General features: G+C 41.8%; 1 protein-coding gene across 1 annotated transcript in view; it reads left to right on the plus strand.

Annotated features, from left to right (window-relative positions):
- PCSK2 (proprotein convertase subtilisin/kexin type 2) overlaps nt 1-27,257 on the plus strand; it is a 135,785-nt gene that overhangs the window by 18,474 nt on the left and 90,054 nt on the right. Inside the window, exon 2 of the mRNA XM_083607280.1 lies at nt 12,378-12,482. Within this exon, the coding sequence (XP_083463406.1) occupies nt 12,378-12,482 (105 nt within the window). The remainder of the gene's footprint in view (nt 1-12,377; nt 12,483-27,257) is intronic.

Consider the following 27,257-nt stretch of genomic DNA (forward strand, 5'->3'; position numbering starts at 1 on the left):
ATTAAAAGTGCTGGTTTTGACCTATAAAGCCTTAAACGGCTCAGGATCACAATACCTCAAAGACTGCCTCTTTCCATATGAATCTACCCGGACCCTGAGATCATCTTCTGAGGCCCTTCTTCACATGCCTTATCCTTGAGAGGTCCATAGGGTGGCAACACGAGAACAGGCCGTCTCTGCAGTGGCTCCTCTGCAGAATGCTCTCCCCAGGAAAGTTCTCCTGGCGCCTTCATTGTACAGTGGTACCTCAGGTTAAATACTTAATTCGTTCCAGAGGTCCGTTCTTAACCTGAAACTGTTCTTAACCTGAAGCACCACTTTAGCTAATGGGGCCTCCTGCTGCTGCCACGCCACCAGAGCACAATTTCTGTTCTCACCCTGAAGCAAAGTTCTTAACCTGAAGCACTATTTCTGGGTTAGTGGAGTCTGTAACCTGAAGCGTATGTAACCTGAGGTACCACTGTACACCTTTAGGCACCAGGCAAAAACGTTCCTTTTTAACCAGGCCTTTGGTCAATCTGATTGACATCTAATGTCCTTTTAAAATGTGTTGGGGGGGGGGGTTATTGGGTTGTTTTTGTTTTTATTATGTATTTTGTATTTTTATATTGTGATCTTATCCTGTGAACTACTCTGAAACCTGTGGGTATAGGGCGGTATACAAATTTAATTAATAACAACAATGATAATAATTTTAGACGGTTGTAACTTGCTCTGGGACCTGCTAGTGAAGGAGGGGAATAAAATTAATAAACACGCAAGGGGTGATTTCTGGTTTTCCACTGTTCAGCAATACAGGATGACACTGAAAAGGAGAGGGCTGCTGTGGAGCTGCAATGAATCACTTTGTGAATTTTCGAATACACAAAGCCCTTTCCATACCCTTTTGGTGTGTGGCATTTGAACCAAAGAGGCAGAGAGGTAGATTAGATAACTAATGCACAGGAACAATGGAAGCTTGAATATAAAGGAATAAATATCATTTTACATACTTGTAAAATGCTGAACATGGATTAAAAGCCATATAAGGAAACTTGGTAGTGTCAGTTGAGAGTAGTGTCAGTTGAGTGCTGGTGGTTGCTAGGTTGCGGAGGTCCTTGTGACACGCCCTTCATTGTGACACCCCCCTCTGCTGGCTCCTTGGTCACTAGGGCTCTAGAGGCATAGCCATCTCCTTTGGTTTGATCATTCAGCGAGTGAGAGAAAAAGTGGATGGAGATGTAAGTAGACTTTCTCATCAGCCTCTGCATTCTGTGCTGGCCTCCATGGCATTCTTAGGGAACATTTAAAAGATTAAGATGAGGAATAATTTAAAGGCTTCAGGCAGCCCTTCTGGGCATCTTTATGACTCCACCCACTGTTTTGTAACAGTGAAGATAAGTGACTGTAGGTTCTCACCATGGGAGCATTAAGGCATGCCCTCTGGAGAGGGTAATGTCTTGCATTGTCTTCCTCCCCTTCCTGCCTCCCAGGGCCCATCTTTCAAAGGACAGCCAAGGTACAAAACCCTTCAGCATGCTGATGTTTCTTCTGTAGTAATACTGGTATGTGGTATTTGATGTTTCCCTTTTAAACATCCCTTCTCCACATTAAGCAAACCCATCTCTTTCAATGAGATGATGAGAATTGTCTTATAATATCCAGAGGGTGCTATTCTGGCTACAGTATTCAAGCACTCTCTTTACAGGAAAGTGAATTCATCTTGAGCTTTGAGTCTTGAATGCCCAAACCAGTTTAGGGATGTAGATCAGGAGAGTACAGTGAGTCCCATTTCTAACATTTTAACAGGCCTTCTCTGCAGTGGCTCCCCATCTGTGGAATGCTCTCCCCAGGGAAGTTTGCCTGGCGCCTTCATTGGACACCTGTAGGCGGCAGGCAAAAACATTCCTTTTTAACCAGGGCTTTGGGTGATCTGATGGACATCCTAAACCCTTTTAAAATGTGGCTCTTTTTGGGGTGTGTGTGTTGTTATTGTTCTGATTTTGATTTTATATATTTTGATTTTATTCTGTGAACCACCCTGAGACCTCCAGGTATAGGGTGGTATATAAATTCAATAAATAAATAAATAAATAAATAAATAAATAAATAAATAATAAATGAACAACTTCAAGGGCTGGTGTCACGTGATCTGATGAGGTCTGATGAGGGCCCACATCTGAGCAGGAGAGCCACTGGCAGCAGCCCCCTGGACCATGTTCCTTCTCTTCCCATTGCCCGTGTTTGCTTACTCTCTTGCCTCTTGCTCTGGCTTAGGCAACTGCGGTGGTGGGGAGTGGTAGTAGTGGATGCTGCTTGTTTGCTGGTGTCAGGCTTTGGGGAATCGGCTTCTTCCCCCCTGGCAGTAAATAAGAAGAGATCAAACGAAAGGAAAGTCTTACCAGTTAGATTCTTTAATAATCATAGTGAGAGACAAAGAACACGTCTACCTAGAATGACAGTGCTCCCAATTAAGGCTCACACCCACTCCGTCCCTATTAATCTACATCACTCCTATGTCTTGTAATCTGAGCTTGTACCCTCTGCGCTTTCTGTTCTGAGCTCTTCTCAATCTTGGGGAGGGCGCTGGAGGAATGCTTTCCAAAGACTATGAATCTGTTAACCCTCTCTCTCCCAGTGTTTCTTCTCCTAGCTGTTCCCCATCCAGTATTTCCCAGCTTCTGCCTTCTGAACCATGCCCCTCTGCAAACCACTGTTCTAAATCTATACTGTCCTCCTGCTCCTGGGGAGATTCAGAAACAGGATCAGGATCAGGGGGAGGGGGTGGCTTCCACCATTGTTCCTCAGTGCAGCTCTCCTCAGCATGGTCCCTAACAGCTGGTTGGCTTTCTGCCTCACAAGTGGGAGCAGTGACAAGGAAGGCAAGGAGTAGCTGGGGGAAATGGGTGGGTTTCTGTCTTGTCCAAGAGTCCTCCAAAACCTGGAGTTGACACAAGCTACTTCTATTGAGGATCAGGCTAGAAAAGTGTGTATGCCATGCGGCATTTGTGCTGTATGATGTTTTTTTCCTATATGCAGAAGCCATCAGCTCATCACTGAGTGAGAAACATCATGCGTGAAGTCATCCAGAGCCTTTCTTATCTCCCTGCTGGGTGCTTTGGAAGGAGGATGCATAAGACCAATAAAAAATATCAGTCTCATTTGGGGGAACAGTGAGGATGTCATCTGCTGCTGGAATTATATTTACTTTTGTTATCTAAATAATTAAGCATGTTCCTTGCGCAGCACTGTTGGTAGGGAGCCACTCGGCAGAGGGAATGTGACGGGTGGCATTTCGTTTTTCTCAGGAACCATATGCTGCTGGTGCTAAAAATGGCTCCTTCATATGCTCACACATCTTTCCTCTTCTTATGGCTGGTGACTTTCGCTCTCAGGCATGCGTCACACAAATTTCTAAAACGGGCTAGGGAATGTTTTGAAGCTCGAGGGTCATATTCCTTTGTGTGCAAATTTCAGGGGGCTGCAGGCTCATGGTTGTGGCTGGAGCAATGGTGGTGGCTGTTATCTTTGTACAGTAGCCAGGGTTGCCGTATTTCAAACAGTGAAAATCCAGGCAGAAAGTTGGCAAAGTTGTTGAGTTCTTTTGGGGGGTGGGGTGATGAAGTTTCTAGTTTGGCACAAAATTGCCATTTTGGAGCTATTTTTATGGGAAATCGGCAAAAACGACACTGCCAACATGGGCACCCGGATTTCCCTGGATATTTTCATTGATTTTTGCCCGGACTGCAGCATTACGTATACAGTGGTACCTCAGGTTAAGTACTTAATTCGTTCCGGAGGTCTGTACTTAACCTGAAACCGTTCTTAACCTGAAGCACCATTTTAGCTAATGGGGCCTCCTGCTGCTGCCGCGCCGCTGGAGCACGATTTCTGTTCTCATCCTGAAGCAAAGTACTTAACCCAAAGTAATATTTCTGGGTTAGCGGAGTCTGTAACCTGAAGCGTATGTAACCTGAAGCGCATGTAACCTGAAGCGCATGTAACAGTGAGGTAGTACTGCATGTCCAGAAAATTCCGGACCATTTCTGCGAGGAACTCAGGGTTGCATACAAAGTCCTTTTCTTCTCTTTTCTCCCCCCCCCAGCTGTTATGCTTATAAACATCCTGTGAGGTAGCTTAGGCTAAGATGCAGTAAAGTAAAGTGCTCAAGGTCAAGTGAATGTCAGGTCTGAATGGGATTTGAACCTGGGTCTGTCTAGTGCTACTCCAACACTCTAACCAAAACACTGCCCTGTCTCTCACTACAATGGTTGCTCTTTTGGAGCAATGTGACTAGGTAAGTACTGTGGTCTAAACTACAGAGCCTAGGGTCAGTTCGAATCCCCGCGATGGAGTGAGCTCCCGTTGTTTGGTCCCAGCTCCTGCCCACCTAGCAGGTCAAAAGCACGTCAAAGTGCAAGTAGATAAATAGGTACCACTCCAGCGGGAAGGTAAACGGCATTTCTGTGCACTGCTCTGGTTCACCAGAAGCTGCTTAGTCATGTTGGCCACATGACACAGAAGTTGTCTGCGGACAAACGTTGGCTCCCTCAGCCAGTAAAGCGAGATGAGCGCCGTAACCCCAGGGTCATCCACAACTGGACCTAATGGTCAGGGATACCTTTACCTTTACCTTATAGCAGCCTGGCTTTGTTAAATGTCCCCCAAAACAACATACCTAGTAACCCTAAATATGTTATTCTTCCTCTGCCATTACTGATTTTTGCTTGTATAACGGATGATGTTGATAATATCAGAATGTATGACTTTTGCAAAGCACCAGCAGCCATCTGTTCTTGCTGCCACCACTGCCTAACATTTTTCATAGTGCTAGCCGAGTGCCAGGCACAAATCTTTCTTCACAGGGGTGAGCAACTTGTTCTGTCCATGAAAAACATCTGCGGTACACAAGGATGATGAAATGTAAAGCATTTTCAAGTCCACATTGTTCGTGCCTAAAAATATTTCTCTTCTTCTGCAAAATCCTTGACGTGCTTTAGATGCTGTGACCTTTCTTTCGTGGGCGAATAACAGAACCCACAAAGCTTTGTTCAGCGTGAGCTTTAACTTGCTTCCCGATGTTCTGAGGGATAAATAGCCTCGCAGTTAGCCCTTAAAACCTAAAACACAAAGCAAATGCTATTCGTTTGATTGGCAGGATTAATTAAGCCATTAACCACTGATCATAAAAAGTATGGATTTCAATTAGAGCTTAATTGTTGCCATCCTTAGGAAAGAGTAATCAATGCAGCTGAAACTGGGGGAGTCACTCTCAGACAATGTGTATGAATCTTCAGTCTTCTGGTTTTAGGCACTGACGGAAGCTTTTCAACCTATAAATTATTTGTGTTTAGTTCAAAGAAGAACAAAATATCCTTACAGCAATCAGGCAAGGCGGTATAAGCATGCAGAAGCTGAGGGAGGTGCATGACAAATGAAGGCTGGGCATGCATCTCTCCAACAATCTAGCTGCCAGGGTTGCCACCAGTCAAGAAAGCGACAATGGTACAAATAAAAGTCTATGAAAATTTGCATCAGACCAGATCTGTTGGATCAGACAAAAGATCCACTGAATCCAGCTTCCCATCGCCCACAGTGGACAGGCAAATACTTTCACTCAGCTGTGGTGCAGGTAATAGCCTTTCCTGCTGCTGCTAACGAAATGATTGACATTGAGTGACATTTTGTCTCTGAAACTTAGTGGTTATGGTTAATAATAATTTTAAAAATCCACACTTTTGTCTGTTGGCAAGAGGCCTTTTGAAGCCACGTAAGCTGATCAGCTGTTTAGCAGAAGGTGCTGAGTTTCGTTCTCTCTGCTTCCATCATCCACTGAGAAGCTGATTTGTGACATCACTGATGGTCCATCAGAGGCTACATGAATGCCTTCCTGGCAGCTGCAAAAAAGTCCCATTCACACCATGCATTATACCAATTTAAAAGACACAGCTTCATCTAAGGAATCCTGGGAGCTGTAGTTTGCTGCAAAGCTACAGTTCCCAGCACCATTGGCAAACTGCAGTTCCCAGGATGCCATGACTGTTGAAGTGGCAAAAGAGTTCTTTAAATGTAATGTGTGATTAAGCTGAATCAAGACTTCTGTGCCATGTTATTTTTAAGGATTTCTCATTGTGTTGGGCCTTAGCTCTTGTGGGACCTTTGGCCTTCCAGATGTTGCTGAACTACAACTCCCATCAGCCCCAGCAAGCATGGACAATGGCCAGGGATGATGTGAATGGTAGTTTAGTCACATCTGGAGGACTAAAGTTCCCCTACACCTTCTGTAAGGCCATCTGTTTTTAAGAAAATATACAAATATGTTGTTGTTGTTTAGTTGTTTAGTCGTGTCCGACTCTGTGACCCCATGGACCAGAGCACACTAGGCACTCCTGTCTTCCACTGCCTCCCGCAGTTTGGTCAAACTCATGCTGGTAGCTTCGAGAACGCTATCCAACCATCTCGTCCTCTGTTGTCCCCTTCTCCTTGTGCCCTCCATCTTTCCCAACATCAGGGTCTTTTCCAGGTGAGTCTTCTCTTCTCATGAGGTGGCCAAAGTATTGGAGCCTCAGCTTCACAATCTGTCCTTCCAGTGAGCACTCAGGGCTGATTTCCTTAAGAATGGAGAGGTTTGATCTTCTTGCAGTCCATGGGACTCTCAAGAGTCTCCTCTAGCACCATAATTCAAAAGCATCAATTCTTCGGCGATCAGTCTCCTTTATGGTCCAGCTCTCACTTCCATACATCACTACTGGGAAAACCATAGCTTTAACTATACGGGCCTTTGTATAGAGTAATAATACAGAAATGACTAATTAGTACCAATTAACTCATTAGTACCTTTGCCTATCCCTTTCTGAGTATAGCAAGTTGCTACTTTTTTATTATTCAACAGGTTTATTGAAATCAAGCATGTATGAATTACTAACTGAAACTTGTCTTTAGAAATATTTTTGTTGTTGTTGTTTAGTCATTTAGTCGTGTCTGACTCTTCATGACCCCATGGACCAGAGCACGCCAGTCACTCCTGTCTAATATTACATAAGGCCAAAGAGGAATTTGTAAGTTGCAATAGCTTTTATTTTAGGATTATACCTAGAAGAACAAGATCTTTAAAGAGGAGGATTTCTGTTTTCAAAAGAATTTAGAAGGCCAGTGAAATAGACAGAAATGCTAACTAAAATGGCTTCTGTGGCTTTTCAGACATGCCAGAAAGGTGTGACAATGCATCGTTCAAGGTTAATCGTTTTGTACAATCGCAGGCAATCATGTTACACCCTGTCTTCCACTTTTCTCATTGTGCAGAAAAGATCAGAAGTGTTCTGTTAGGAACTTGCCAAATAGGTCACAGTCCTTTTTTATTGTTGTAATTTGAAAGAGGGTAGCACGATAACAGCGATAAAAATGGGGTTGAAAATGCAGATGAGTCGCTAACCAGACGGTTATGAATTATTCTGAGCAAGAAATAGCATGGAGACGTGCGGTGCAATTGAAAATGTTCCATAAGAGCAGCCTCAGTGAGGAGGAATATATGTGCCATTTATCTCAGTCTTAGCAGTCTGGCTGAATTGCAGGGTCCCTCGGTAGACAGGGTATTTTTTCAGCAGCCATCTAAACAGCTGAAATCCAAAAGAGACTGGCTTAGAGTGGGTTCATGCAACTGTTTTTCCTAGTACAAGTTGAGAAAGATAGATCCTGTAAATGCAGAGCAACATTCCTCAACCTGATGCCATCCAGATGTTTTGGACGACAGCTCCCATCATCCCTGAAGATTAGTCCAGGCTTTCTGGGACTGATGGGAACCGAAGCCCAGAACATCTGGAGGTCACAAGGTTGGGGAAGGCTGTCATAGAGCGAAATAACCTTTCTTTTTACAGATAGCTAGTTTCTTTGTTTGTGGGGTGGGGGGGATACTAATAGGTTACTATTTCCCCAGTTACATTGTTTAGTGCCAATCTCCACCTCCATGGACCACTTAAAAGTCACTGAGGGTCTTGGCAGACCTCTTAATGATTCTACTGCCTGTTGCAGCAGTTGTGATGTGCTGTTTTGGTTTTCGATTGCTTCTTTTGTTTCTTACGCTGTATCTGATTGTATCACAATTTGAATCCCATAGAATTAAAACAAAAATATTATTGTTACTATGGTTTTTGTTGTAGATGTCTTTTGCGGTTGTTGTTTGTATTGAAAAAATGCTTAAATAAATTAAAACAAAACAAAACCAAAATACAATATAAGAAGTAAAAGAAGAAATGAAAATATAATTAACGGTCAATAATAATATTTAGTGTAGATGCACTGTGGACCACTTGTATGAAGCACATGGGTGGCTGGTAGTCTTCAGACGACAGTTGGGGAACCCCCTTGATTCTTGGTAGTGGTGCCTGCCCTGTGGAATGCCCTCCCAAGGCATTGTGTTGTAAATTGTGCTTTTAATTCTGTTGGGAGCTGCCCAGAGTGGCTGGGGAAACCCAGCCAGATGGGTGGGGTATAAATAAATAAATAAATAAATAAATAAATAAATAAAATCATAATAATAAAAACCCAAAGGCGGTACCCAGCTGTCAGGTCATCAGTGCTGAAGTAAGTTTCACCTGCCAGGCTGGCTAATTTCTTTTTTTTTTTTTATAATATATTTATTAAGGTTTAGGAATTTATATAAAACAGAAAAAACAGAACAATAAAAAACAAAAACAATAAAAATACATACAATCCAAACAGAACACATACAAAACAAGTATAATTTCCATCCCTTATATTCATAAAACTTACTTTCCCAACCTCCTCATACCTCCCCTTTCTGTATTCCATTCTCTAATTAAGTCAATTCAGCAAATCCTTTCCCTAATTTCTATATAATTTTTAGCCTTTCTTTTCTTAATCACAAAATCATTACAGCTTTTAACCCCTTAATTTCTGAATCAACATCGTTCTAGCCTTCAATAATTTTACAATGTTTCCTAAGATAGTCCTTAAATTTCTTCCAATCTTCTTCCGCCGTCTCTTTTCCCTGGTCTCGAATTCTGCCGGTCATTTCTGCCAGTCCCATATAGTCTATCACTTTCATCTGCCATTCTTCCACGGTGGGTAGATCTTGTGTCTTCCAATACTTTGCGATGAGTATTCTTGCTGCTGTTGTAGCATACATAAAAAATGTTCTGTCCTTCTTTGGCACCAATTGGCCGACCATACCCAGGAGAAAGGCCTCTGGTTTCTTCAGGAAGGTATATTTAAATACCTTTTTCACTTCATTATAAATCATTTCCCAGAAAGCCTTAATCCTTGGGCATGTCCACCAAAGGTGAAAGAATGTACCTTCAGTCTCTTTACATTTCCAACACTTATTATCAGGCAAGTGGTAAATTTTTGCGAGTTTGACTGGAGTCATGTACCACCTATAAATCATTTTCATAATATTTTCTTTCAAGGCATTACATGACGTAAATTTCATACCGGTGGTCCACAACCGTTCCCAGTCCTCAAACATAATGTTATGACCAATATCTTGTGCCCACTTGATCATAGCTGATTTAACTATTTCATCCTGTGTATTCCATTCCAACAGCAAGTTATACATTTTTGACAAATTCTTAGTTTTGGATTCTAGTAATTCTGTCTCCAGTTTTGATTTTTCCACCTGGAAGCCAGGCTGGCTAATTTCTGTACATGCAATGGGGAGAATGACATCTTGCCCATTGCCTCAGGCTGTAAAATATATTGGGCTTGCCCTGTTCACTAAGAAGAAGATAGTAAAGATTTATTGCATTTCTTATGGCATTTGACTGGATGCTTATGACATTTGACTTTGTTTACAAATATGGACACTGAGCATAGGTGGAAACACACAGCTTAATTGCTTCCTCACCTTGGAGAGACAGAGAGATTGAGAGATTCTGCATTCCTAGATGCCTTTTTTTGGAGTTCACATAACTCAAAACTCAACTCTGTCTGTGCCTCTTCCCAGCTGAAGGCAACCCTGTATCGGGAAATTTTTTATGTCTAATGTTTTGCCATTTTTTACGTGTTGTAAGTTGCCCAGAGTGGCTGGGGAACCCAGCCAGATGGGGAGGGTACAAATAATAAAATTATTTTTAAAAATATTATTATTATTATCTCAAACTATTTATTTTTTGTCGTTCCTTTCCACAAACACAGACTGTTATTGCATCATATTTAATTGTGGGCAGCGAGTGGGTGGGAGAGATGGTAATCCAACTACTCTGAGTGGATTTCCTAGATCCTCTATAATAATTTCCTGTAATTCCCCTAACAATAGATATAGCTGGCATATTTTGCCATGTGACTATAGAGGAACTCCAAGCTCTGAAGGGGGCACACGGAACAGCAGATTTAATTCCACATCTTTCGCGCGAAAATTGGACAGCGCATCTAAGCAACAGCCACCTTTTGTGTGGACTTTTTCCTCGGTCAGACGAATGTTCTCATTCCTGCATGCTAGTCTTGCACAGAAGCAGGGAGAATGCACGACCTTATCACCTCCATCAGTCCCAACTTGGGCTTTAAAAATTGCAATGGGGTGGTGAGGCATTTTTCCCAGTCTCTCATTATGAAAAGGTAAAACCCTTGTCAACACTTCTTTCCATCTGAGGAAATTGTTGAGAGCCATGCTGAATGTCCAGTTTTCACAGGCATCTAGCTGTGTTTTGTGAGCGGAATGAAAAAGTTTTCAGATTTATGTTCAGTGCTGGGCAGACCTGGCTCCCAATGATCTGTAACATTCAAGGTGTCCTGTGGGATCCATGTACAATTTTTTTTTTAATGACAAACAGAGCGGGATAGAGGAGGATTTCATTTCCTTTGGTGGAAAATCAAAACAGCCCATGCCATGCAAGATTTACTGTATTTTTCCGTCTATAAGACACCCCCATGTATAAGACCCCCCCTATTTTTGGAGATTCAGATTTAAGAAAATGGGGGTAGGTGGCCCCCTAATTTTTGACATTATTTTTCAGGAAGAAAACCTAGCCTTATACATGGGAAAATACAGTATATGTCGCCATATTTCTAGCATAGTCAGGAACTAGGCATTCGTATAAAAGCAAAATTCTAACTGATTTAGACTTTTATGAGCTTTCTTTAATTTTTAATTTTAGATTGTAAGCTCCTCAAGGCAGGGGCGTAACATTTTCTTCTGCATTTGTGAAGCAAAATGTACATGGATGGTGCTATATCCATAACCATAATTTGCTGTGGAGATGTAGAAGCAGGCTGCTGTTTATGTTGCCACAGCTACACATGCACAAGTGTGATATTCTTGGCCGAAGACTCAATTTGGTCTTAATGATATTAGTTTTATTGCTTCCCCCTCTGGGTTATAATATGTAGGACTCTTTGAGGGATTGAATGCTCTGCTCTGGAAGTAGAGAATGCTTCTCAACCCAAGAGCTTTATTCCCTTCGGGGCGGCCCCTAAACAACCATGGGGCAGACTTTTGTAATATAGCACCCTGTGCAAGGCAAAAAAAATGGTGCCCCCAAATGGATCTTCTCAATTATGGGTCATCTCAATTTCCCACCCCCTTGGCGCAGTGCCCTGTGTGTAGGAAGCTCCCATACTGCCCTAAATCTGGTGCTGTGCAACCGCATGCCATTTGTGGGTGGGGCCAGAGACAAAAGTGGTAGAACAACAAATGTTAGCTTTGCCTTTGTGCATTAGGCTAGCTTCTGCACATACAGTGGTACCTTGGTTCTCGAATGGCTAAGTTGTCAAGCAAATTGGCTCTCGAATGCTGCAAACCCAGAAATAAGTGTTCTGGTTCATAGCTGTCAACCTTCCCTTTTTTTGCGGGAAATTCCCTTATTCCAGCGCCATTTCCCGCTACTTCCCACTGCTATCCCGGATTGTTAGATATCTTGTAGACTGTCCCCGGGACAGGTGAGGCTGCTGATCCCTTATTTTCAAATCTGAAAGTTGACAGCTATGTTCTGGTTTGCGAATGTTTTTCAGAAGCTGAACATCCGACGCAGTTTCTGTTTGAGTGCAGGAAGCTCCTGCAGCCAATTGGAAGTCGCGCCTTGGTTTTTGAACAGTTTTGGGAGTCGAATGAACTCCCAGAATGGATTAAGTTGGAGAACCAAGGTACCAATGCACTCATAAATTCCTCTTTATTCTCCTCCACCCAGACAACTGGGAAAGAGGTATGATCAGAATTCAAGGTCAACGTTCCAACCAGGCAAAAACACTCAAGGAGGCTTCAAAGCAGGGTCATTGAGGGTCATGGCCTACAGGGAAGTGTGAGGAGCATCCCAAGGACAGATCCCATAGGTCTAAGGTTGCCCAGTCCCATTCGACCCATTGTTTATAGAGATTGTATTGTAGATTATCATGATGGTCAGTACGAGCATGTTATCTAATACTTAACTGTTCAAAATCTTCCCCAGCTACCCTTTGTAGAGGATGGGTACCATTTTTTCCACAATGGGATGTCCAAGGGTCGGAGGCGGCGCAGTCTTCAGCACCAGCTTCGCTTAGAAAAAGACCCCAGGGTAAGTTGTCTCTTAATGGTTTTCCATCTTATAGCCACAATTTGAAATCAAATGTTTGACATGTGCTATAAGGCAGTGAAAGATCCCCCTCTGTGCCCAAAGCCTTGATGAGCCACTGCCAATTTGAATGGATGGGTTAGAGTTAGGCAATTGGCCCATCAATATAAGGCAGCTTTACATGAAAAATATGGCATCACTTCCATGTGGAATATCGCCCTACATGTCAAATTCACGAATTATAGGGACAGAACAACCTAAATTGTACTACAGCAGCAAGAATGTTCCTTGCCCCAAAGTGGAAAGAAGCAGAAGTCCCAGTAAAGGAAGAATGGATACAAAAACTTATGGAATATGCAGAAATGGCAAAACTTACCGGAAGAATAAGAAATCAAGCTAGAGAACTTTTTATAAAAGAATGGAAATGGTTTATTGAATATTTACAGATAAACTGTAAACAGATAAAAACATTAGCAGGATTAGTGTAAAATATGTACTCATAAACCTGCAGTTTATGAGTACATATTTACAGTAGATAATTAAATGAGCAAATTAAATGAGGTTGGATATGCAGAAGACATTAAAAAATAAATTTAAGAAAGCGGAAAGGAAGTCAAATTTTGGAATGTCAAATTGATTGTAAAACTAATGAAATGTATAAATTTGAAAAGTATAAATAAAAAACTAAAAAATAATAATTCAGGAAATCTGCTCCACAATCCACAAGAACTTCATCTGTGTAAATATCCTCTTTCGTTTATGTCATTGATATCCTTCCTTTCCCTTCAAGGAGCTCAAGGCAACTTTCACGGTTATCTTTTCCTCCATTTTAACCTCACAACAAGCTTGTGAGGATGATTCTGTTGATTAAATTATAAATTTTTATTCATATTTGCACATATATCCAGAAAAAACATAAACAAAAAATCCACCACATACCTTATACAAATTATATCCACTTCACAAATCATAAATAAAATACATAACTGAACTAGTCTCAACTGAGCCTTGGACTTCCCTCCACTCCTTTGGTAAGTATCGAATAAATTATATAGTCGCGTACTTTTTAACTCTTTTACATAGGCCTTTCCCGCTGTTAGAGTTATTTCAACCCCGCCAGTGTCACCTGAGATTTAGATTCCATATACATTAAATATTTCTTCCAATTATCATGAAATTTCTGTTCGTCTTGGTCCCTTACTCTTCCTGATATTCTGTCGAGCTCAGCATAATTTATCATTTTAACCTGCCAATCACTTATGTTAGGTATTACTTCTAATTTCCAATTTTGTGCTAACATAATTCTTGCAGCTGTCGTAGCATATAGAAACAAGGTCTTGTCTTCTTTTTTAATTTCTTTACCGACCATTCCTAACAAAAAAGCTTCTGGCTTTTTGGGAAATGTATATTTCAAGATTTTTTTAAGTTCATTATAAACCAATTCCCAAAAGCCTCTCACTTTGCAACACGACCACCACATAAGGTAGAGGTCACCTTCTACCTCTCTACATTTCCAGCATCTTTTATCCTTCAACTTATAAATCTTCGCTAATTTCACTGGTGTATGATACCACCTGTAGATCATTTTCCACAGGTTTTCCTTTAGTGCCGTGCATGCCGTAAATCTCATATTCTTGTTCCATAGTTCCAACCACCTCTCAAAGTCGATGTTATATCCAATATCTATCGCCCACTTAGTCATAGCCTCCTTCACCTCCTCATCTTTTGTATACCACTCCAGCAAAATATCATACATCCTTGACAGTGTTTTGTTCTTACCTTCTATAACTTCTACATTAAATTTAGATTTTTTATCTTCAAATCCTACTTTCTTTTTGTCTTCTTTTAGCAGATCATTTACTTGGTGGTATTGCAACCACCCTGTAAATAAATTTTTGATCTCTTCATATGGTCTAAGTTTAATCCCTTTATCTGTCTTCCAAGTTAGTTCTTCATAGGTGGCATTCTTCCCTTCCATGTTTATTTTTTTTATAGTTAACACCTCTATTGGTGAAATCCACCAAGGTGTCTTCCTTTCCAATATATTTTTATTTCTTTCCCATACTTGGAATAGTGGTCCCCTAAAAATATGATTTAGAAAGCCTCTATGAACTTTCACCTTTTCGTACCACAGGTACGAGTGCCACCCGTACCTGTTATCGAAACCTTCCAAGTCCAAGATGTCCCTATTTTCCAATCTTATCCAATCCTTCAGCCACAATAAACACGCCGCTTCATAATATAAACTTAGATCCGGTAGAGAGAATCCCCCTCTTTCTTTTTTGTCCACCAATATTTTCATTTTTATTCGTGGTCTTTTGCCTTGCCAGATGTATCTCGCTAAGGCTCTTTGCCACTCTTTACACTGCTTTAGACCTTTTAGTACCGGAATGGTTTGGAACAAAAATAACATTCTGGGGAGAACGTTCATTTTGATAACTGCTATCCTCCCCAGAAAAGATAACCTCAATCTCTCCCAGATTTCAAGATCTTTCTTAATATTTTTCCAAGTGACTTCATAATTATCCTTATATAGGTTAATATTTTTCGCTGATATCCACACTCCAAGATATTTCACTTTCTTTGCTGTCATAATTCCCATCTTTTGTTCTAGTTCTACAATATCTTCCTTAGTTAGATTTTTAGTCAACATTTTAGTCTTATTTTTATTAATCTTGAGGCCTGATACCGCTCCAAACTCTTCAAATTTTTGCAAGGCTTCTTTCATACTATTTTTTGGGTCTTCTAGAGTTAATACAATATCATCCGCGAAAGCTTTTATCTTATGTTCTTTAATCCCTACCTTAATCCCTTTCACTTCCACTGCCTCTCTCAGTCTCTTAGTAAGTACTTCAAGTACTGTTATAAATAACAGAGGAGACAGGGGGCAGCCTTGTCTAGTCCCTTTAGATATGTCAAAAAATTCTGATGTTGAGTTATTTATTATTAGCTTAGCTTTTTGTTCATTATAGATAGCTTCTATACCTTTTCTAAACCTTTCACCCAGCCCCATCGTTTTTAGATTTTCTGTCAGGAAGCACCAAGAAACGTTATCAAAGGCCTTTTCGGCATCAATGAAAATCAAAGCGGCTTGTTTGTCTATTCTAGTTTCCAAATATTCAATGATATCTATCACATTTCTTACGTTGTCCTTCAATTGTCTCCCTGGGAGGAAGCCCGTTTGATCTTTATGGATTCTGTTATTTAATACTTTTTTTAATCTTTCTGCCATTACATCCGCAAACAGTTTATAGTCGTTATTTAATAATGAAATTGGCCTATAGTTTTTCACCTCTAAGGCATCCACATCTTTTTTAGGAATTAATGTAATATAGGCTTCCTTCCAGGTATTCGGGGTCTTCCCTTCTTTTAAAGTATTGTTCATCACTTCACATAGGGTTGGGCTTATTTGATCACTTAGTACTTTATAATATTTGGCTGACAGACCATCTGGCCCCGGCGCTTTACCGATTTTCATCTTTGATATTGCCTTCCTTACCTCCTCCTCTGTAATCAGCTGATTTAATAATTCTTTTTCTTCGGTTGATATCTGTTGTAAATGATGTTCTTTCAGATAGCGTTCTATATCATAGCCTGTCTCCTTACCTCTTTTATATAAATCCTTATAGTATTTCTGAAACAACCTTTTTATTTCATTTGGGTCTTCCACTATCTTATCTCCATCCCTTATCCTACAGATCATATTTTGTTTTTTCCTTTCTCTTAGTTGCCAGGCCAAGTATTTCCCTATTTTATTAGCGGATTCAAAACTCTTCTGTTTCAACATTTTGACTTTCCACTCAATCTCCTGGTTTACTATCATAGAAAATTGGGCTTGTAATAACTTTATATTTTGTTTTATAGTCTCATCACCTGGCTTAAAAGTTAATTGTCTTTCATTCTCCATTAACTGTACTAAAATCTCCTCCTTCTTTTTCTCTTTTTCTTTTCTTTGATGGCTGTTTTTCTGAATTAGAAAGCCCCTCATGACGGCTTTCCCTGCGTCCCAAACCGTTTCTAAAGCTGTCCCTTTATTTAAATTCCACTTGAAGTACTCTTCAATTGTTTCTTTTGCCTTAATCACTATCTTTTGATCATTAAATAGAGATTCGTTCATTCTCCATCTAAGTACTCTAGCCTCTTTACCCTTTAACTCTAAATATACTGGGTTATGATCAGATATAGTCTGTGGGAGAATTTCAGATTTGATTAAGTTCTGTATCAATTCCTTAGTGATCCAAATACCATCTATTCTCCCCCAACTCTGGTTAGGATTTGAGAAAAAAGTATATTGTTTTACAGTAGGGTTTTTGAATCTCCACGCGTCAATTAGTCCCATATTATCAACCAAATCAAAAAAAGTCTGTGGTAGCTTGCCTTCCTTAATCTCTTGTTTTCTTGTTGATCTATCCAGATTTGGTAACACCACCCCATTAAAGTCACCCATCACTATCATTTTTTGATCCATCCACTCTGTTAACTTAATACCTAATTCAGAGAAAAAGACTGCTTTTCTGTCATTAGGTGCGTATAGTCCGACGACAATAATCTTTACTCCTTGAAACATAATCTGTACTACAATCATTCTCCCTTGTTCATCTTTATACAGTAATTTTGGATCAAGTTTTTCCTTTATATATAGAACCACTCCTCGTTTCTTAACTCTATCTGAAGCCACAAAATCCAATCCTAATCTCTTATTGCTTAAAATTCTCTCATGCTTTCTTATTACGTGAGTCTCTTGTAGGCAGATTAAGTCGAGGTTCTTTTTTAGTAAAATATGCGCAATCTGGTTCCTTTTATTTTTATTGTTGAGTCCATTCACGTTCCAGGTCAGAACTTTTAGAGCCATCACTTATATGCAAATAATAAGATAACAAGTCTAAATTAAATCTACTGTTTTTTATCGTCTATCTCTTCTCCTTCCCTCTCTTGTCCTGAATTTGTCTCCCTCTCTCCTTCTCCACTCTCTCCGCCTCCGTCCCCACTCCCCGATCGTTCACCCTCCTCCTCCCCCCCCACCATCTTTCCGAGTTCTTTCTCATATCTTCTTGCAAATTTTTCTAATTCTGAAGGGTTGGACAGTTTGAATCTTTTTTCCTTAAAATAGAATGAAATTCCTTCCGGAAATTCCCATCTATATAGGATCCCATTTTTCTTCAGTTGGTTAGTTAATTTTTTGTAGGCATCCCTCCTTCGAAGAAATCTCGAAGGAATTTCTTTGTATATGATAATTGGATTTCCTCCAATATATAACCTTTTGTTATAATTCTGTTTCAGTATTTCATTTCTCATATCCATCGAATTGAACATAACTAATACATCTCCTGGCAATCTTTTCCCCCTGGCTTTAGCTGATTTTGTTTTTATCCGAAAAATATTTGCCAACGAGTAGCTTATCTCTTCTTCCTTTCTATCTAACCAGCTTGCCAGCTCTTTCACCATTTTAAATCTTATGTTCTCATTTGTCTCCTCTGGGAACCCTCTAAATTTCAGGTTTGCTTGATTCTGTCTCAACTGGGTCATTGCCATACTATCCAACAATTCTTCCTGTACTTTACCTATCTCCTTAACTTCTACTTTAATCCTGTCCAAATCCCTCTTATTATCCTTCGTGTCTTTTTGCACCCTTTTCATTGAGTCCTCAAGCACCTTGGCTCTTACCGATAGATCTTTAACTTTTCCTGTTAATTCTCCCACCACCCCCTCCAATCTTTTGTCCAGCGTATCTTGTACTTCCAGTAGTTTTCTTTCAATATATTGCTCATTATGTTTAAATTCTTTCCTTATCTCAACCATTAAACTGTCATAGTCCTTGATTTCCCTCCCCTCCTTCCCATCTTCTTGTCTAGATGGCCTCCTTTCTGATGGCGTTCCCACCCCCTTTTTCATATTGAAAACTCTCCCTCCCCTGGCAGTCACTGAAACCCCCTGCTGGCTTTCTCTGTTCTTCCCGTAAATTCCTTCCGAAGTAGTCCCCTCCGCTCTCACACGGTGGCGCCTTGTAGACTTTCCAAGTCCTAGATCTATTATCTTCCGTAGGGTCTCACGGCCAGTTGTCTCTCTCCCCACGCCACACGACAACTGTTCTCCTAAGTTACTGATTATCCGCCATTGGGGGGGGCTAAGAATAAGGAGGTGCCGTACCAAAGAAAAAGAAGAAACCGTCCTGATTGCGCTTTCCACCTTTCCAAAAGTTCTCAGTCTCTTTCCGCTGTAGCAGTGGATTAATCTAGAAAGTAAACCCCCTCTTCTCCAGCCAGAATATTAGGTTATATCTCTTTATGTCGGGGAGAAGAACAAGAAATGAGGTGTTGGTACGGAAGCTTGCTGCTTTCTCCAGACAAACAAATCTCTTTTTCCTCCCAAACGTCACTGGAAGGGCGCTGCCTCTCCGCGTCTTCCCTCCTCCTGCTGCCGATCTGTTTTTCACTCTTTTAACTGGCCCGAGTAAAATAGCAGTTTCTATCCTTTGTTCCAATATGAGAGGTGTGAATAACAAATAGGTGTAAATAATAAAGAGGAGTAAGTAATAAAAATCTCTAAGCATATGCTGCTTGACTCAGACCGTGTTCACAAACGGCATGCAAAGGGGTTAATTGCCAAGAAACCGCCCCTGCAATCTCCTCCCGGTCGTTAGCTCGTTAGTGCTGCTGTCTCGCCAAGTTGAACAGAAAAATTCCTTTCACTTCTTTCTAGTCCCTTAAGATATTTTCGTTTGTTACTTTGCCTCAGAGTCCTTATACTTTGTATCTGAGGTCTCTCTTCTACAACCACTTAGCGGCAGCTTTTTTTATTTTTCCCTCTCTCCCAGCCTTACGTTGTACTCCATTTTCTCTTACCGCCGGTAGTGGATTCCTTCGCCTTTTACCTCTTGTAATCCTTTTACGCTGGGTTCTTTAGTTAATCTTTCTATCAGCTTAGTTGGTTTGCTTTTTCCCAGTTTTATGACTGTTGTCGGAGGTTCACCGCTTTCACACGGAGCCTGAGGCTTCACAACACGGAGTCTGTTACATCCCCTTCATGCTGCAGCTCAAACCCTGCTAAACGCCGAAAATACAGGGGAGCTTGAGCAGCGTCGCTGGGTACCTTGACCCTCAGGATACTCCTCCTGGGGTTACGAGGTTCACGGAGCCTTCGTGACCCCTCTAGACCTCCGTGTTGCTCGAGACTCCCCCGAAGGGCAGGCTCGCGCTCCTTCCCGTGGCTGCGGCGTTCCGGAAGCCAGGTCTCGTGAGGATGATTCTGTTGAGAGCTGGTCAGGGGTCATCCACTGAGTTTCATGGCTGAGTGGGGTATTGAACTTGCATCTCTCCAGCCTAACACTGCAACCACTGCACCACATTGGCTCAGACTGTCTTGGTCTAAGAAAGCTGCCCTTTAACTGTGGTCATCTTGACATTCTTAAGTAATTATCTCTACAAAGGTTCAAGCTGCGTAACACTACACAATAACAAGATGATACTCCCTGGTATGCCCATTGTCAGAATGGGTCACTCATAGACAGAATGGTCATTAATGGGTTTGAAATCATTAATAGGATAGTTCAGAGGGTCATCGGTAAGCCAATTGCTACTCCAATTAAACACTTTCCTGTGTATGAATTGTTCCATGAGTCCACCTCATGGATTCAAAATGTGATTCGTGGCAGAATGCTCATGGGTGTGGAAGATCATTGCGTGGACAGGCGGAGTCCCCCAGATCCCGGGCAGCCCCTCCCGTCATGTGAAATAACGACTCAAGACAACGTGCTATGGGATTAAATTGGCCACAACTTTATTATATTTCAGATGTGGGTAGACCTTGGCTCAGGCTTTGGGCGTTATCCCTCCCCAGTCCCCAGCCGGGGACCTAGGGAACACCAGTGTGTGTGTGTGTGGAGGGGTGGGCTGGCTCTGGAGAACATATGTTCAAGCAGAGATGGTCGCCCCCGTTACTCCGCCGCAGGGGAGAGCAATGACAACCTCTTGGTGTACGGTCAAAGCCTCCCTTCAGAAACCCCTTTAACGGGGAACCCTGGTATCGCCGCTGCAAAGAGGAAGATAGACTAAAGGATTCCGCCCAAGGCCTGATACCGCCAAAGTTGTGACATTTTGCTACGGGAAAGGCAAAACCTGCCAATGCAGGGGAATTCCTTTCCGGCCCTTTAACAGCGACCTTGATGTAGTAGGGTCCGCATACCTGTGAAGAAAAGTTAACCTGCAAAATAAGACTTAACTGAGGGTGGGTAGGGTGGGAGAAGCTCTGGAACCAAGTGAGGATTCCCAGGTAAGATTGTGTGGGCAGGTAGTCCCTCCCCTACCTGGCCTGGTCTCCTTGGCAACACTTCCCCCAGGCGGGATTGGACAACTGACTGAGGTAGGTGGAGACCTCCAGGTATCCCACCTGAGGGAAGGCGAATCCAAGCCTGTGTTGATGGAGCCGCTCCAGATCCAGGAGCTGCGTGCGTCCACGCAAAGGGCGCCCCCCGTTTTATGTGGGGAGCGGTCACTATTGTCAAGAGAACTGGGTTTATACTAAAATAGCTTCCATAGAGTACAGTGATACCTCGGGTTACAGACGCTTCTGGTTACAGATGCTTCAGGTTACAGACTCCGCTAACCCAGAAATAGTAACTCAGGTTAAGAACTTTGCTTCAGGATGAGAACAGAAATCTCGCAGTGGCAGCGGGAGGCCCCATTAGCTAAAGTGGTACCTCGGGTTAAGAACAGTTTCAGGTTAAGAACAGACCTCCAGAATGAATTAAGTTCTTAACCCGAGGTACCACTGTAGATCTGAAGACTCACCTCTCTCTCTCCCTGGGAATGAACATGTGTAAAGGAATTGAGAGTGAATTGTGAAGGGTAGCTCAGCATAGCATTTGTCCCTTAAAGAATCTCCCAAACAGGAGTCACTGATTCTATTTTCACATACCCGTTTTTCTTTCGTAACAATTTACTATTTCATTATCACTTGGTCATCTGTTTAAAGATTTGATTGGAGCACAATTAAATTAATTAATTCCAGAAAAAGGAGAGCCACTAGTAAAACAAAATATTCTCACGTATGGTTATTTATGTTAGGTCATTCAAGATCTAGAGCTGATCTTAGGTTCTGATGTCTGCAGCTTGGTCTGCATATATTCGCACAGATTTGTTAGCTCCTTTGAATTGTATAATTTGAACAATCATAAAATTGTAGAGTTGGAAGGGACCACAAGGATCATCTAATCAACCCCCTGCAATGGCAGAATCTTTTGCCCAACAGGGAGCTTGAACCCACAACCATGAGATTTTTAATCTCCTCTAACCAACTGCTCTACCAGCCTAAGCCCCTGGCAGTCAATTAAATTCATTAATTCCAGATAAAGAAAAGCCACAGATAAATTGGCTTAAATGCAGGTATGCTTGATAGCAACAGGGCATGTTTTAATGAAGCCTGCATCCTTTCTCAAGAACATATGCAATTTCAAAATTGAAAAATAAATATAAAATTGTACCAGGTTTTTTTTTTTACCCCTCTTCAGAGACAGACTGAAATATCTCTGAGGAGGTCAGGGATATAATAGCTGGAATAGTGACTTTGTCGGATCTCTGTGAGTTTGAGACATAGAAATTTTTCTCTTGCATTTCTTCCAACACAATTACGTGGAGAAGAAGAAAGCATAAAATAAATGATGCGTACAGAGAAAAGGTCCGTAGGGCCATGATGGAACTGGATTCATAATTTACACATGATACTTCCATGGGAAGAAAAAGAAAAAGAAGCTAATAATCAGTGCCGAAGCTGAAACAGGGAATAAATGAAGGCTAGAAAGTTACACTATTGCACTTCTTCAGCAGCGAAGCACAGTGAGACCCAGCCTGCATAGCACTGATTTATACAGCTTTAATATTGGACTAGACAGGAGAAGATAATTCTATTCCTTTTACAATAACCAAAAGCCATTATTGGAGGCGAAGAGCTAAATATCACCTGGCATTTCTATTCCTGTGAGGAGTTAGAGAAAATGAAAATACAACAAAATACACAAAGAACCACCAGCTTCCGTAGAGGATTCTTAACAAGAGTGGTTTTCTGTTGCTCCAGGCCATTTGATCCTGCATGCTACAAGATCAATTGTTCATTTTCTTCCTTGGCTTGTCCATTACTGGTGTGCCTCCTCCTGAGCCTTTTCTCCAAATTTCTTTTCCAGGAAACCCACAATGACCCGGCTGCTCTGCCTGAAAATGTATCATAACTAAAAAGCTACAGTTCCAAAGACCTCCTCTTGCCCAATGGATCTTGATGGAGCTGTGTGGCCCAGAGTGCATCTAATGTCTCTAGGGCTGGGGGAGAAATAATAATAATAATATATTTTTTTTATATCCCACCCTCCCCAGCCAAAGCTGGGCTCAGAGCGGCTAACAACAGTAAAATGATAAAACAATTCTAAAATCATTTCATTCTGAAATTAATTCAAATCAGATTAATGGCAACCATTGGGCTAGAGTTCTGTGAGGATTACCAAAGGAAGGATTCAGGCTGTGCCCTGGCCAAAGGCCTGGTGGAACAGCTCTGTCTTGCAGGCCCTGCGGAAAGATGTCAAGTCCCTCAGGGCCCTAGTCTCTTGTGACAGAGTGTTCCACCAGATCGGAGCCACAGCCGAAAAAGCCCTGGCTCTGGTTGAGGCCAGCCTAACCTCTCTGTGGCCTGGGACCTCCAATATGTTTTTGTTTGAAGACCGTAAGTTCCTTTGTGGGACATATAAGGAGAGACGGTCCCAGATTGCATTGGGAGGTGAACCTACCATGCTCTCACATTCGGAAGCAACGCAAGAACTGAAACACAGTCAATCCTTTGAAATTAGGACTTTGAACGAATTTTGCAATGCAGTTCTCCAGCCAGGTTGTGAGGCCAAAAACACAGAAACTGGGGCGAGGTGCAGCACTGGATTTAGGGCAGTGTGAGTGCAAATTTTAGAAGATCCACACTTGAGAAGATCCATTTGGGGGTGCCAAATTTGGCCTTGCACAGGGCACCCTATGACAAAGGTTTACTAAAGTCCGCTCCTGAAGGTGTGCATTAAAAAAATGCATACACTCATGAAAATTATAAACAAAGATGAATAGTAAGGAAAGTTGCCAAAATGTGTATATCAGGCCAAAGTTGCATACAGATGTTTATATTAGGGGAAATTTGCAGTAAAACGCTGGTGGATATTCATGAGAACTTTTTTAAAAAACAAAACAAAACAAAAACAAATTTCCAACTAAGTTGCCCATGGATTTCCTTTAAAAGTTCCCTAAGGAGAGTTTCCCTCTCATTAGCTGCTTCCACAGAGCCCTCAAGCTGCTATTAAAACTGGGTTCTAAAACTGGTGTGGGTTAGGGCATCAATCTTGTATGCACCATTACCTGGGGAAAAGTTTCACTGAATTCAGTGGGACTCATTTTTTTAGTGGCCCTGTATAGGATTGTGCTATCCCCGAGTCAAGGCAAAAGATAGTCAAATTTAGCAATCTTTTGGGTGCTAGCAATCTGTTGGAGCGAACAGATTGTCACAGTTTAACTAGCGGTCAACAGCTAAACACACAGTAGATTTCATTTTGCTTCTGCATATTGTGCTCCAAAATTATTCTATATTTATTTGCTTATTTATTGAATTGATATCCTACTCTGCATCCTGAATGAGTCCAGGGCAATGGATGTTCATGAAGCATATCCCTGTGAAGAACATGATGCTTAGATTAGTAGAATTCTAAAGCAAAATTTCTGCAGTTATGTTAGGTCATTCAAGATCCCGAGTTGATTTTTATTGCATAAATTCTGACGCCTGCAGCTTCGTCTGCATACGTTCTCACAGATTAGTTCTCTCATTTGAATTGTATAATTTTAACAATTGCAGAGTTGGAAGGGGCCACAATCTTTTGCCCAACATGGGGCTTGAACTTACGGCCCTGAGATTAAGAGTGCCATGTTCTACCAACTGAGCTATTCCAGCCTAAGCCCCTGGCGGTCTCTGTGTTAAAAATATAGCAATCATCCACTTAAAGTTGTTTCATGCATGGCACAAGGTCTGCTTGCACAATGGGGCATCTCCCCCATTCCACACCCCCTAAATCTTCTCAGGGAAACCCCACAACAGAGGGGGGAAAGTTCTGTTATGCAAATAGATCTTATTCTTAGGCACTTACTCCATTTAGGACTACACTGAATTCCATCCTTCAGTTTTCCTTGTGAGTAGCATGTTAGAAGGACCAGTAAGAGTGACGTGTGTGTGTGTGTGTGTGTGTGTGTGTGTGTGTGTGTGTGTGAATTCAGAATCTGTCTTCTGCTAAATGAATTGGAATATAATTCAAACAGTTGTAGAAACAATAGTTAGCAGGCTGATCTTGCATGTGTATGAAGCATCCATAGGGGAATAACTAGGATATACAAATAGCAAGTTTGGATTATTAAGCTAAAGATTTCCAGTAACAAGAAATTTTGTCATTTTCTTTCATTTTGTCATTTTCTTATTTTTCAGTGCTTTGAGATCTTTAAAGTGACTCAGCATAAACTCCCTCCAATAGGAAAGGAGCTACAATTTGATTGCATAGAGATGTTTTTGCCCAAATAACCCTCCACCCGTACTTAAGTGTAAAATGGAAAAAACCCCTGTTTTTTAATACACACTCTTTGAGCTAGGACGGCTCGGAAACAGTCTCCTGCTGAGGCACGCTCCGTTTTGTATTGTTACATGATTGCAGTGCGTACACAAAAGTTAACAATGTGCAAATGTGTTTAAAATTGCTTTTTTATGATGTTGTGGTGTGTGTGGATGGAAAACACAATCTTCCCGGAAATAGCTGAGAAGTGAATGTCAATTTGAAAGACCTTCGGAACCTAGGAGTCTGCCTTGTGCCAAGTTCAGACCATTCATTATAGACACAATGGCTGGCGGTGGTTTTTCAGGGCTTCAGAACCTATCTGGAGATGCTGAGGACTGAACCAGAGATCTTCTGCACGCAAAGCAGACACTGTGCCACTGAACTATGGTCCTTCTTTCTGCCTCACAGAAGATGGTTCTCTTTTTAGTAAGCTGAAGTCAGTTTTTTCATAAACAGCTTTCCCATTCCTCCTTGTTGTTGTTTAGTTGTTTAGTCGTGTCCAACTCTTCGTGACCCCATGGACCAGAGCACGCCAGGCACTTCTGTCTTCCACTGCCTCCCGCAGTTTGGTCAAACTCATGCTGGTAACTTCGAGAACACTGTCCAACCATCTCGTCCTCTATCATCCCCTTCTCCTTGTGCCCTCAATCTTTCCCAGCATCAGAGTCTTTTCCAGGGAGTCTTCTCTTCTCATGAGGTGGCCAAAATATTGGAGCCTCAGCTTCATGATCTGTCCTTCCAGTGAGGACTCAGGGCTGATTTCCTTCAGAATGGATAGGTTTGATCTTCTTGCAGTCCATGGGACTCTCAAGAGTCTCCTCTAGCACCATAATTCAAAAGCATCAATTCTTTGGCGATGAGCCTTCTTTATGGTCCAGCTCTCACTTCCACACATCACTACTGGGAAAACCATAGCTTTAACTATACGGACCTTTGTTGGCAAGGTGATGTCTCTGCTTTTTAAGATGCTGTCTAGGTTTGTCATTGCTTTTCTCCCAAGAAGCAGGCGTCTTTTAATTTTGTGCCTGCTGTCACCATCTGCAGTGATCATGGAGCCCAAAAAAGTAAAATCTCTCACTGCCTCCATTTCTTCCCCTTCTATTTGCCAGGAGGTGATGGGACCGTTTTTTTGATGTTGAGCTTCAGACCATATTTTGCGCTCTCCTCTTTCACTCTCATTAAAAGGTTCTTTAATCCCTCCTCACTTTCTGCCATCAAGGTTGTGTCATCTGCATATCTGAGGTTGCTGATATTTCTTCTGGCAATCTTAATTCCGGCTAGGGATTCATCCAGCCGAGCCTTTCGCACGATGAATTCTGCATATAAGTTAAATAAGCAGGGAGACAATAAACAGCCTTGTTGTACTCCTTTCCCAATTTTGAACCAATCAGTTGTTCCACATAGCTTCTTGTCCCACATAAAGATTTTTCAGGAGACAGATTTCTCCTAGCCATAGGCAAAGAAAGAGTCTTATGCCGACATTCCGCATGTGTGTGCAGATGAAAGCCCGCATCTGTGCGCATGTGTTGGGATTGTGTCTGTCGACTTCCACATTGGAAATTCACCAGTTCAGGAGATGATCCATGCAAAACATCCCAATACCATAGCTGTCTACTTTTCCCTTTTCTTGCGAGGAATTCTATTCGGAATAAGGGAATTTCCCTTAAAAAAAGGGGAAAGTTGACAGCTATGCCCAATATGCATTGGCTCAGCACATGCAATCTGCAACGTTGACTTTTCCGCTTTTCAGTTCACATGAATCTATGTGCATTTTGGGAGGTATAAGTCTAGTTCCGTGTGCTGCTCTGGTTCGCCAGAAGCGGCTTAGTCATGCTGGCCACATGACCCGGAAGCTGTATGCCGGCTCCCTCGGCCAATAAAGCGAGATGAGTGCCGCAACCCCAGAGTCGTCCGCGACTGGACCTAATGGTCAGGGGTCCATTTACCTTATGTCTAGTTCAGGTATGGACTGATCAATCTATTGACAACTTATGTGCATCAATCTGCAAAGGTAAAAGTTAAAGGACCCTTAAACATTTAAGTCCAGTCAAAGGCAACTATGGGGTTGCGGTGCTCATCTTGCTTTCAGGCTGAGGGAGGCGGGGTTTGTCTACAGACAGCTTTCTGTGTCACGTGGCCAGCATGATTAAACCGCTTCTGGCGCAATG

This window comes from Podarcis filfolensis, assembly GCF_964270895.1.
Source record: "Podarcis filfolensis genome assembly, chromosome: 3".
NCBI classification, from domain to species: Eukaryota; Metazoa; Chordata; class Lepidosauria; order Squamata; family Lacertidae; genus Podarcis; species Podarcis filfolensis.